Source organism: Cephus cinctus, unplaced genomic scaffold, assembly GCF_000341935.2.
Source record: "Cephus cinctus unplaced genomic scaffold, Ccin1 Ccin1_scaffold0689, whole genome shotgun sequence".
In the NCBI taxonomy this organism is placed as follows: Eukaryota; Metazoa; Arthropoda; class Insecta; order Hymenoptera; family Cephidae; genus Cephus; species Cephus cinctus.
This window is the reverse complement of record NW_014333312.1, coordinates 1,093,774-1,107,126: the sequence shown is the minus strand read 5'-3', so window position 1 is coordinate 1,107,126 and position 13,353 is coordinate 1,093,774. Positions and strand designations below refer to the sequence as shown.

The 13,353-nt window shown below is 40.6% G+C and overlaps 1 protein-coding gene across 2 annotated transcripts; it reads left to right on the top strand.

Moving 5' to 3' along the window:
• Positions 1 to 49: 49 nt before the first annotated feature.
• Positions 50 to 13,331, top strand: LOC107269712 (paired mesoderm homeobox protein 2A-like). 2 transcript variants are annotated; one of them, XM_025086979.1, is made up of 4 exons: positions 50 to 139; positions 205 to 2,226; positions 4,179 to 4,372; positions 11,858 to 13,331. In XM_025086979.1, the coding sequence occupies exons 2-4, from the start codon at positions 1,872 to 1,874 to the stop codon at positions 12,242 to 12,244; spliced, it is 936 nt and encodes a 311-aa protein (XP_024942747.1). In that variant the 5' UTR covers positions 50 to 139; positions 205 to 1,871; the 3' UTR covers positions 12,245 to 13,331. The 2 variants fall into 2 exon arrangements, with proteins under 2 accessions (XP_024942747.1, XP_015599349.1); XM_015743863.2 differs by lacking the exon at positions 50 to 139 and having other exon boundaries at positions 434 to 461; positions 512 to 2,226.
• The last annotated feature ends 22 nt before the right edge of the window (positions 13,332 to 13,353 follow it).

The following is a 13,353-nucleotide window of genomic DNA, read 5'->3' as shown; positions in this document are numbered from 1 at the left end:
GTTTATTTCCACGCGTATAATGACAGTAGACGTCAAATAATTCGTTTACAACGAATTATGCAGATACTATATTGAAAGATGTTTCTTAATCGAATATTTAAATATCAGAGGATTTGAAAAGGAGACCTCAGAAAATCATGTAAGTAACAGAAATAACAGACGAGCAGCTTATTTCGATAACTTACTTCTATATTATGATTTTAGAAATTGTTGGCGTTCCCGTAATACCCTGTGGAAAGAAGATTAATCTATTTTCAAAAGGACACTGCCCTCGGCTATCGTATTACCATGGTTAATTGTATCAAATTACTATTGGGACATTAGAAACTAATCAGTGCGCCATGTGCAGTCGCATAAGGCATGTGATAACAAATACAATCGATACGTTTATTATTAATGCCATAATATACTATGCAACGTACATACGAGAATACATGGATTGAATATATAATTTTAAAAAAGTAAGTGTTATTACCCAAAGATTTTTTTATGACAAATATTCTAATTCTAGGGTCTAAAAAATATGGTTTCCTGAAGTCTGGATGGAAGGTACGAGATAAGGTAGAGTCAATTGTACATGGTTGAGAATTAGGTAAACTGAAACGTTTGAGAAAGAAAAATGGACGAAGACGACGAGAGAAAGATACGTCAGTCAAGAGCGAAGAGGTCACTTACTAGAATTGCTCGTAAAATCAAGGGTCGCGCGTTCGGGGCATTAGGCATCATCGTACGAGAGGGATGGTTTTATCGAAGCGTACCTACCAGGATGAAGTCAGAAGGGGATGGCTCCAAGAAGAGAATAGCCGACTGTAGGTGGAGTGTAGGTAGATACCTATACAAGAACAACATAGAATGAGGACTAACGAAGGCAGACCACACTAGGGGGTTGTTGGGCGTTCCAATGGTTACGCATGCTTCAAGGATGGTTCCTACTGAACCAATAGGAGTCTCCCATCTCGACTAAGGGTAGTACGAAGTCAGCGTGGGGTTAGTACCGCCCCTAGTACACCCTCCACCGTTATTGAATTAAGCTTATCATTTGATTTTGAGGAAACCCACCAGTCGGTTGTCTCGGGCGCTCTTAGCGGGACGAAAAACTTGGCTATCACGGATAATCGCAATAATTTGATATCGCTGATCCGATTACTTCATAACCTCGTTGTGCCCGGAGAGAGAACAAGAGAGCAATAGGGACGGAGAGCGTGAGAGAACGAGAGAGGGCCAGCCACCTGTCTAGGGAGAGAGCGAGACAGCCAAGGAGAGGATAGGTTCAAATAGGCAGAGAGAGGGAGAGTAAGATCGCGCACGATCAAGAGAGAGTAAGACATAGGTGGAGAGACACCCTTTACTCGTGGAAGGTGCCCGTCGAGAGAGCAGCCGACGGTTTTCTTCTGGCCGTGCGGGCCGAGGCCGCCGGTGGCGCGAACCTCGCCTCAGCCAGGCCGACCCGTCAGGAGGACCTCGTGAACTCTTACAAAAACGTGGTCGAAACATTCCAAGTGCTTCGATAAAAAAAACTCAGCTTTTTTGGATCCTGAATTTGAGTATTCTGGACGACGTGATTTTTATAAGAGAATCTATGTAATAGGGATCAGTTGTTACGCGGAGTGTCGTTAAAAAAAAGAAATCAGTGGCGGATCAATTGGTGCAGTGATCAATAACTTGTAAAGGCCATCGTGCATCTGAAAGTCCATTCAAATTTGACGACCGACGACATCGAAGTTTGACCTTATATATTCTTGGAGGTCCATTCCAATCGGTACCAGGATATCCAGTGTTGGAAGTTGTTACAATTTTGTAAAAGGGTATAGGCAACCGATCCTGAGGGACGGGGTCCCGTCGGCAACTGGCAAGGAACTATCATATTCGCAATGGACTATTCGTATCTAAACCAAGCTGCGGCTGCGGCTGCAGCTGGTTTTGAAGCATCCAGTTGCGCTTTGGCTGCATCGGAGATGCAATGTGGTTATGGCGATTTAAGCTCTTGCTCCCAAATGAGTCAAGCCGCGTACAGATACACTGCGGCGAGAGCTGCTGGTTATCCAGGTAATTCAGGTACACCTGGTACGGGAAGTGGTGCTCCTCTTGGTTCCCATCATGCCACCCATCCCCATGCACATGCACATCATGGTGCCCATTCTACACCATGCTCCGTTATGGCTGCTAGGTCGCAAGATGTCCATCGGCACGCGGCTTCGATCTTTCCGTCGGCTATTAATTTACAGGGTGAGTGAACACTATGAACTATATCAGGTATTCAATGAAATTATCAATTCAATTATTAATGCTAGACTTATTATTAGCATGCTCGCTCAATAATTTACTTTGAAATATTTTCATTATCAGTACCGATCATTTACTTCCTCAGCATCTCCCATTTCTTCTTTTACTTCTAATTACAAATATATTATCTCCCTGTACCAGGGATGTGCTAATTATTAAACTTCTTCTTTTCACGCTATATAAATTCTATAAGTATCAATTTACACTGTTCAGTCGGTAAAACAGGCCCGCAGGAAGAATCCTCTTCCTAATCATACTTATCGTTCTCGTTACCTCCTTCGTGTTAAATTCATTCCAGCATCCTTTAATAATGAAGCTGTTTAGGAGAGTTTCGCAAGTATTCGAGCTACAATTCTCGTTATGTAAAATTCCTCATGGATTAATTCGCGTCTCGAGAAGTAGAAAGCTCGTTCTAAGAAATTCGACCAGAATGGGAGAAACTGAGAGAGCTTAAGGAGAGTAGAAGAAAGTGAGGTTAGGGAGAGGTAGTTTGACCATCGACGTGAGGAAGTCAAGCAGAAGAATAAAAGAAGTCAGGATAGTACGGGAAAGCCGTCCTGGTCGGTAGGCAGCTTGGAGGAGAAGCGACGACAAGATGGCACTGAAAATCAATGGATGTCTCTTCTCTCTCACACTCGCCCTCACACTACCCTTCTCCTTCCTCACTTCCTTTCTCTGGCATACATAACCTCCCTCTCATACACTCTGCCTTCTCGTAGTCATTGCTATGGTTACGTTCCTCACTGCTATGGCCAAACCTCCTCTTTCTCTTCTAACCTCTTCGTCGGCGTTGGTATCTACTGCACGTAACTTCACTATCCAGCATTTACTATCTTTATCCTAGAACCAATTTCAGCTACTCCACGTTCGAGTATTACTGCAACTTGCACGACATTCGAAAACAGCTTTATTCTTCTTGTCGTGTTTGGATATTGGCAAGAAATCAGATACTGACAGCCATTCAATCCTTGAAAGTCCCGTGCTAGTTACAAAAAACAAAGAATTACTAGGACTTTAAGAAATCCTTACATCTACATTTTTACTATACGTCACCAACGAATTTGATGCTTTCTTTGAAAATCTTGCAGATCGTACGTTAATCTTGTTCATAATCCTATCCAGTAAAGATGTAGCAATTGTTTTATATATGGAATATCTAGAAATTAGTTATGCGTTATTAATTCAATTTTCGTACGTATTTAGAAGTTTGTTCAGTTCCCTTTTTCAGTGTGTGTTTATTAAGAAACTTTGAAATCCAAATAAGAGGATTGTTAATTTTATATGAAATATAAATATATATATATATATATATATAAGGGAAGTAAAACATCGACGCTCGCCGACATCGTGCAAATTTAACTCGGATTTGTAATTCATTTTGTCGCCTTTCCTTTAGTTTATATTAATTAAGCAAATTAGTATTAACTTATTAACCTTTGTAGAAAATATAACAAATTTTACCTCAAATATCAAATTCAACCAATTATACGAGCATATTAAGTGAAGTGTGAAAAATTTCGTTTTCATGGTTTGTAATAATCATTAACCAATAACATGCCTGCAATACAGATTAGAATCTCCACAAAAGCCCAATGTGATATAATCAATAGTATTCACGAAATGTGTACAAAACGTAACGAATGAGCCATTTTTTGGAGACTTTACTTAACATGCTTATAAAATTGATTGAACTGAATATTTGAGCTTTGTTTTCTATTTTCTAGAGTGCGTACTAAGTTAATAATAATTTTCTCGATAAAATTGTGACATTAAGGAAAGATGACGAAATTAATTACCAATCTGAGCTAATTTGAACAATTTTGGTCACCGCCATAGTCCAACTATCCTTAAAATTGAATTATCCAAGTGTTGATGACAATCATTTAAATTTAAAGGTGGATTAGGATACAAAGCATATTCCGGTCACGATGGTCTTGCGGAGAAGAGAAAACAGCGTCGGATACGAACAACCTTCACGTCAGCACAATTGAAGGAACTGGAACGAGCATTTCAAGAAACCCATTATCCAGACATTTACACGCGTGAAGAAATCGCCATGAAAATCGACCTTACGGAAGCCAGAGTACAGGTGAGGGATAACGATAAAATATTATATATAAATACATACAGGATAATGGTATTACATCGAACCTTCGGTTCAATATTATTTTCAAAGATCCTCATAGCACCCAGATTCTCTTTTCAAGAATTCTTTATGACTTCGGCATAGAATGAAAGATTGTACGTCCATTCCTCCACGGTTTCCCCTTCTGTCCCGTTCTTCTGGTACCACCCTCGCAGAAGGGAAGCTCTAATGAAATTAGGAGTCCGCCGCGTTCGTTCTCGCAGGGCACCTGCCGCCAGTCAAGACCTGATGGATTATATTGCCCAACGTTCTTGACGGATTATCGTGAACTCTTCTTCCTCTCCATGCTCTTTGCCAGATCACTATATTCTACGGTATCCACGTTTACCTATAAAGAACATCAGTTTTATTCACCTTAGAGATACGCTAGTGAGTCTGTCGGTTGAAGGTTAAGAAAACGTTCCAAAAAAATGGTATGCACTATTTGAGGATGGGCAAAAATTGTAATTTCTTTTTATATACCAAAAAGTTGAATAGTCGGATATGATGGACAGACAGAAATGGGAAATGATCTGTCTTACTCGATTTCGTGAAGACTTCATGAATTTTTAATCAATCGCGAGAATAGAACGGAGAATAACCGGATGATCGGACGTCTTAACATCGTGACATTACGAGAAAATTCTAAGGCAATCCTGAATGCCATTATTGCAGAGAATTATATTTGGAATAATCTCAATAGTACAAGGTGCTCTCAGTACTGATCTGTCGAATATGCTAGTGACAATTGACTGACCTAAAGGTACCAGTTTTAGCACTTTTATTTGATGTGTTTCATTATACTAGTAGAAATTTCATTTTGAAAATCGAGGACTCGTTGGGCTCCTGGGTATACCTATATAGGTCCAGTGGGGATTTTGTTAGATTTTACGAAAAAAATGTCTACTGTATAATTATATTTTTTAAGAGTTCTTAACTATATTAAAGGGTTTTTACTTAATATTGTCATAATCACATAGTCCGCTTTTGCTCTTAGAGAAACTGAAAAGCTTTATCGATGCAACGGAATAATTTAGTTTCTATTCAATTATATATTATTATGAAAGGAAATCGCATAAATATCGAATCAATGTATATATATATATATAAATATATATATAATTGCCACTCCAATTACTATGGGTAGTATTGGAGTTTCTGCATAGCCTTTCTTTAATATTTATTTGTTCAAGTAGCCAGAAACAATTTCGCCCAAAATCAATGTGGAATTGAAATTAGGTATAAATTTAGGTACAAAGTGGGAACGGCACATAGACTCTTACTCAAAGCGGATAAATCAGATTCAGGAAAATCCAAGTAGTCCAACTGCATTTGGTCCGGCTGAGCGAAAGGGGTGCCCCCGGGCCTGGAATACCCACAGCCCGCAGAAACATGAAAATGGACGGTGTACGGGTGTATCCTTGGCCGCAGGATAATTAAGGAGAGCGTAACAATCAATTTTCTAGTAGTTTGCGGTCGCACGGCGACCACCATTCATTTCCAAGGCAAAATCACCTTGAAGGGCTCTTGCGTCCACTTGGCTAATGGCGTAGTTGAATGCAACATCTGAATATAGAAGTAAACCTGAAATATCATTGTCAAAGATATTTCTCCAATTTATCGATATTTACAATTTCTTTAAATATCAAATCTTTGTTATTTAATTTGAAAAAAAATTATCGTAGGACAAGATAAAGAAAAGTTGAAAAAAATTTGAAAAAATTCTTATCGAATTTCTTTGTCCTGGTTGTCACGTTACGTGTACTCTTTTTTATTTCTTCTTCCTCCCTCCTCCTTGTTTCTCGTACGATTCCCTCAATCATTCTGCCGCAGCAGCCCTTTGCCCGTGCGTCCCTTTAATTCGTCTCGGACGCCGATTGGCCGTTTGGCCATGGCACACGCCACGCCATTCGTCGTTCTGCTTCGTTCTCTCTGTCATGGCGTCTGCTCGATAAATTTTTCCTCCTCTCTCGCTCTCTCGCTCTCCTCTCTCCTCTCGCAAGCGCCACACTGTGTTTCCTCCATAGGTGCTGCTCGCTGCTGTTGGCCTAGCGCCCTCACAGCCGCCATCATTGCTCTTCGTTCTCTCCCCTCCTCTTCCTCTCCCTCTCTCTCTGTCACTCTTCCGCCACTCCCACCCGTCACAGTCCCCAGGACTTTCTCACTCATTCACTCTCTCTCTCTCTTCTTCTCTTCTCTTTTCTCTGCCATTCTCATCTCATCTCAACCACCAGTACGATTTTGCTTACGTTACTTTTACCTTATTGCACCATACTAATCTCTGCCATCTAAATCCCAAGAAATGGCGAGCACAGTCTTAAAATCCTTTTTTTCAAAATACAAAAATTTTTATGAATTTTCAAAAAATTTTTACTTCATACTACAATCGTTCTAGTGCCCTTTCGCACTGTTCGATGAAGTATGCGTTACAGTTCTAAGCACAATGCAATGACACTGGCTGGCCACTTGAGAACCCTGTAAATCAATCGTGTCGAGGGTCGTTCCAGGCCCTTTCTCGGCATATAGGGATAGATACGAAACATGGGTATATATCACGGTGAACATTATGCACAACACAAGGCAGATTAATGGAATTGTAATTCATAGGGAATGACTGGTGAGTCAGGACTGGCAAGTGTGCCGCCTGCCGCCACGCGGCAGCATCGCACATAATAAACGCGATACGTTCCGTGAGGCTCCTGCGGCGTGTAACATCCGTACCGAGGCAAGAGCGTGGACTAAAATCCCTTGGGTCTTGCTCTACATGGGAGACCGATTGATTTCATCCCAGTTCCAGGGAGGATTCCTCAATTTTCTACATTAATAATGTACATGCGAAGTCTGCATGGCACTGTACAATATTAATACATTGATATACAGACACAACTGGTTACAGGGTTAAGGCTTGTGAGAATTTCATGAGGAATATTTAATACAGTGTGTCTAGTAGGAGTAGGTGCCTAATACGAAGAGTGTTTAGCGAGTGAAGTAACATGTTCAGGCTTAACTTCAAAAATTCGAATGATGCAATTTTTTCTTTTTTTTCTCTTTTTTTTCGTGTCACCAGTGTTGGCGAATCCTTCAAAGGAAGGGTGCCAGTTATGATGGCACCCTCCAGCAAGAGGGTTCAACTATAACTAAAGTCACATTGAAAGAGGGTGAGAGCTCTAACGGGGAAGGTACGAAGGTAGTTCAGAGGGTTGTAACATTTCAGAGAGTGAGAAGTCAGAGGTGCCAAAAGAGCGAGAGAACGTTGTAGCAGTTCTGGGAGAGCACCGAACCATGGTAAACCCATGGGGCCCATGCACAAGTGTGCTACAGTAATTGCCAGTACTATGTAGATCCACTTAGAGTGATTAAAAACTGTCCTGCTGAGCGTCATCTACGCTACTGCTCGTTTCCCTCGGCTATCCTTGAATGATAACACTCTTCGAGCTTATGGGGCTCCATGGGAAAAAGTCTAGTACTTTTAATTCTTAAAAGTTATACAAATCCAAATAGCACACTCGCACAACAACATATATATATATGTACGAGACAAATTTTTCTCGGAACAACTGTCAAACCAAGTCTAGAATCACTCGAAGTAGGCTGAAATTATAAAAAGAATTTTTACATGGGTGTCACCTAATACTGTCCATGTAATTTCGAATTTCTTTATATAGCACAATATTTTGCACTAAATGGTGTGATGCCATACGCCACATTGTGAAAGACAATTGCCCAAACCAACAGCAAGGATTCGGCGATCACGACCTGTACCTGGGCTAATGAAAAATTCACATCCCGTAACTGACTCTGGCTCTTCCAGCCCTTGACATCCTTGTCCCAACAAACGCCAAAGAACAGCACGCACAACCTTTGACACATTACGAATCCAACCACTACTTCCTTATCCCGCTAGTCTGCGGATTTTTACTATAAATACAAGGGAGCAGAATGCCCCTTACGCTCAGTTTTACTGCTCAGTTTCGCGTTTAACATCAACGCTTATTCGGGTAATAATTTTTAACCGCAATCCTGCTGTGGTGAATTAGTTCATCAAATAAACCTATCGGGGCTGCCCTACAATTATTGTTCGTCGCCATCTCCTTCGAGGAAGATATCCTTTTGAATATATTTCGAAACTCGATTCCTGAGCCTGGGTTCACACTGTGTATAGTTTGACTACCGACCATACTAAATACTGACGGCAGCGGAGCGGCATAAGGAAAATCAGCAAGTTGTAACCCTGGCCATGCAAGAAGACCAACACAAGTACCAACTTCATGAACCAAATCCTGGCAGTCGTTCTGCAAGTTATAATAACTCGAGCATCAACTAAGAGCAATTTCAACTATAAATTTCATACACACGCATACCCCGTCATGAGCCTTACTGAGGGGAACACAGAGAACATGGACAGACAAACGTTCTCGGCTAAAGAATTGTATGGCATAATATCTACCTTGATAGGTAGAAATATTACAGCAGACTCCTTTATCAGAGTATGCAACCACGCCAATGACATGGTAGCACCCGTACTAGTCAAAGTGATCAGATTAAAGGTACTCGGGCATGCAGACAAAGAAGTATGAAATTTCGAGACCATAGAGAAACACTGCACTCTTACGAGAAATGAAAAAACTATTTTGTCGAAAATTATCAGAATTTAAATGACAAGAATTAGCTACAGTCAAGCAAGAACGTTACGAAACTCCACTACAATTTGAAAGTAGAATCACAGACGCGGTTATCAATGCGAAAAAAATTATTACTTCTAATAACCCGCCTGTCATGGCATCAGCGTCCATTAAATGTTTAGAACAAAAAGCACTTGGAAGTTTTAATATAGGTTTACGAAACTCAGATGTAGAAAGTGAAGTCGGCTGGGCAAATCCAAAGAATCTCAAAGAAGCCATTAATCGCGTACTAACTGCATGGGAATACAGGAAAAATAGGCATGCTTCAATAAAAAAGTCAGATAGGTTCAAATCCACGTGGAGTATGTAACGACGTTTACCATCGACAGAAGAGATTTTTCAATAGATGTACAGATGACAGTTACCGACGTAACAATAACATACACCATAATCGATCCCAATCACATGGTCGAAGGGAATATAATAGCAACCACTCATACAATGTACCAAAAAACAATCAGGCTGACCATTTGCAAAGGCAAAACAATTACATGTCACATCGAGCAAATTCGGGAACCAATAGGAAAAGATTCACAAACAATAACTACCGTAACAGGCAGGATATCAGCAGCACGACAGACAATCTCCAAGACGGATTACTCAAAATTGTATATATCGTCAAGATTCAAAATCGCATTTCTGTACTATCAGTATGTTTGTAATTTAATACATTAGTTTTTGTCATATCTTGTTTACGACAATAATCCAGGCTGGTTCGAACGATACTGTCGATTATAAATTGATTTTAAATCGTCATTTACACTTCGGTTGATTGGAAACCGTCAGAGTAATGAAAATGAGATAATAGCGATGGAACTGTGTTGTAAGAGGGTTCGAATCAGCTGGATAGAGTTCATACGGGAAACACTGTCCAGTAGTGACAGTGCCTGCGACAATCCTGTAATTAAGACTTGGCTTCAGTTGCCTCCATATACAGACTCTCCCCATACGTCGTCTACTGCACACGTGCTCACCGAGTCACACGCATTCCTTGATTAGATTGCTCGTTTCCCTTCGCTCGTTCACGATTAATTATCCAAGAAAAATGTCGGTACTTCTTCACTTTCCGATTGGATTGTAACTCCAGCACCCTCTTACACTGCCAGCTTCAGTCTTTGTTTCCGAACGAGTAGCGTGTTCTGCAGATGCAGACCCTGCGTGAGAGATCTATTGGCCTAAGTGACAAGCGAAGTGACGAGTCTCGTGCTTCTTGGCTCAACAGACGTACATTTATGTTTCAGGTAATGTGATTACGATACCGTAGAATTGGACGATGCGAATGGCACAATGATCAGAGTAAAGTAAATCTGAAGAAATCAAAGGTGAAACGTGAGAAAAAGGGTGAATCCTGTAAATCTCTTTAGAGACAAAAGTAAGGAACCAAGTAGAAGGTTCAGAGATCGCCGGCTGCATACCAATACCTTCGATTCACCTTCTGGCAATTCCTGATTCTCTATCGTATTAATCTCGCACCCTGAAACGAAGGGATGAAAAGTCGAGGGCAGATGTTGCGGTGTTTGCTTTGTTACGGTATGGACATAGGGATATGTAGTACCTAGAGCAGAAACTGAAGTTCGAATTTGAGAAGAGTAACCCCCGGGTATTCTGGCGTTAACTAATGTCAGTATAGTTTGGTATATTTCAATATACTGTATAGATGAATATGTCTGTCTGTGTGGTCCACCCTTGTCTCGGACTAGGGGGGGTCATACTGATGTTTCTGTATGGGGTGATGGTGTCGTGGCTAAGCGGCAACGAGTATAAAGGCCTCGATTAAATATTTATCTACGAAGGGGGCTACATCTGTCATGGCGCCTTGTTACATTTTATTTAGCCAAGTATTTATTTAACATTAACACCCTCGAAACTCGCCGTCCCTAACCTTACTTTTATATCCGTGGCCAAATACTAGCACATGTATCGCTCCGCCTACCGTTTAAGGTTTGGTGATCAGCCAAGTACGAGATTATTAACCTTTACTTGTGCATACTTTATACTCTATGTATCAGCGGAGTAATAGTATCATGCGTAGTTCATGGTCATAATATTATTAATACATTTTTAAAACATCACTTATTTATTTAGGTGATATTATATTCCTTAATATTTTTATAATACATGGGAACTATGTTCATACTGTTTTATGATTTTTTTTTATTGTCATTTAACAGCCAAGGAATAACCATGATTTTACGTGTAAATCTATGACTGTTAAAGTTTGATGCAGTCCGGATTGACGTGCACGTATGACGGTTATAGAGATATTTTCAGGAATGTTGGATGCGGTGCGGAATGTGTGCAGATGAACGTCGGAGAGACGGGACAGTCTATAAAAATCCAATAGCAGTGTTTGCCATCCGGAAAGGGCAATCACGTTCATCATGGTGTCCCGCTCGCTCTCTCTCGCCCCCCGCAAACTCCCCACCGACGAACCCCGTTATTCCACCCGTTTCGCCAGCCCCCTTTAACCAGCCCCCGGTCAGACGAACACCCGAGCAAATAAACCTGCTACTTTAACATGCAGGTCACCGGCGCTTCGCTTGTTTTATTCGTTAAATATTTTATTTGCCGACTACGGCCAATTACGAGTCAGCCTGCCACCCTCTGCTATTCACTCCACACATGAATATACTATCTATGCGAAACCGCCAATGACATAGTTGATGGTATGTTCTAATAAAATGATGTCTTACGATTTATTGCTTCCATTTTATAGTTTATAACGCCAGTCTCTTTGTACGTTACAAACAATTACCTGGTGTTTCAGGTGTGGTTTCAGAACAGACGAGCAAAGTTTCGTAAGCAGGAACGTCTAGCCCAGCAGAAATCGTCGTCGCAAGGCGTTGGAGGCGACAGTGGCGCCTCTAGTCCAGTATCTGGGAACGTCAAAGCAGAAGGCCGTTCGCCGAGAAGCCCTGCGACGCCACCGGGTGGCGTTGTTTCTTCGGCTGAGATAAAGCCTATTTCGGGTGCGAGTTTAGTAAATGTGAAACATGCTGATGGCGAATCGGGCTCGCCAAATACCCGCGGTAATGGCGGCGGTGGTGGTGGAAATGCTGCTTCATGGGGATCCTGTAGCCCTAGGCCGTTTAGCGCTGCGCTGCCGCCGTATCTTCTCGACCCACTGCCACTCAAAACCGCCAACCTCTATTAACTGACTTCGTCCGGTAATGTAAATAGACTCCTCATACCCTGCAGTTCGTTATTCCTTGAGTAGGTTGCATATCCTCGGTGAGCATGATTATAATCTTTCTTGTGTTCTTTGGCGTGAAGTAATTTTTTTTACGCAGAACTATATTCCTTGGAAAATTTGTTGTAACTGATGGTTTTTGTCCAGAACTCTCGGAAACTGCCATATGAACTAGATTAATATTTGGAACGCTTGGAAAATTATGGAATATTCTCTGTCCTGAGAAATCTAACTAGCAAAAAGAAATGTTCCATCGATGTCCCTTTAACGACTATGAAACGAATTAACGTCCAATGCACGTCTATGAAAAGAATTAACATAATGTCAAAATATTCAATAATATTCCAGTAAGAACGATCTACCACTGGCATTGGATCATTCAGATCTTATGAGCCCATTTTGACTTTTACCTTTAGCCATATCAGGTCTTCTCAAAGAACTCATCTCGATATAATCTAGATTTGATTTTATCGTCCGACGATAGCAGCCTACTCAGAATACCCTACCATTGCTCCCGTAATAATTGTTAAGGTTAAATAATATTATATCATTATGTGTGACTGGAACTTGTACAGTTGTTGCTATAAATATATAAAATTAGTGTTTTACACCACACTCGTACTTTTTCTAGTCGCCTATTCGACTTGCGTTGATCACTATCTTACAATTAATTTCTCTGTCCTTATCACTATGATTTTTACCTAATAATAAGCATGTGTATAAATCTACCTCACCTCATTCATGAGTGAAATTTTTAAGGTAAAACTAGTTGGCTGGGAAGAGCGTGATTGGTCAGCAAGGGGCTTTCAAAAAAATATTTATTTGAAAATAATCGCTTTGGACTAGTCGACAATACACAATAAATATATGTATATACGCCCTCGTTAAAATATATGAGTACACGAATGGTATGACTCTTCGAATCTCGTAGCAGTGCGGTCAATAGTAATAAAAAAAAGAAGAAAATCAAAACGAAGTTCAACGTATCGATGTGGTCGGGCATCAGTATCCAGCTGGTCGTTCGTACTCGTTTCTTTTTTTTTTTTTTTTTTTTTTTTTTTTTTTTTTTTTTT

What these genes read in the sequence shown, in the direction of transcription:
- LOC107269712 (XM_025086979.1), top strand. Translation starts at nt 1,872, where the DNA reads ATGGACTATTCGTATCTAAACCAAGCTGCGGCTGCGGCTGCAGCTGGT. An exon ending in GTCGGCTATTAATTTACAGG is followed by an intron (nt 2,227 to 4,178) that starts GTGAGTGAACAC and finishes TTAAATTTAAAG; the next exon opens with GTGGATTAGGATACAAAGCA. An exon ending in TTACGGAAGCCAGAGTACAG is followed by an intron (nt 4,373 to 11,857) that starts GTGAGGGATAAC and finishes CTGGTGTTTCAG; the next exon opens with GTGTGGTTTCAGAACAGACG.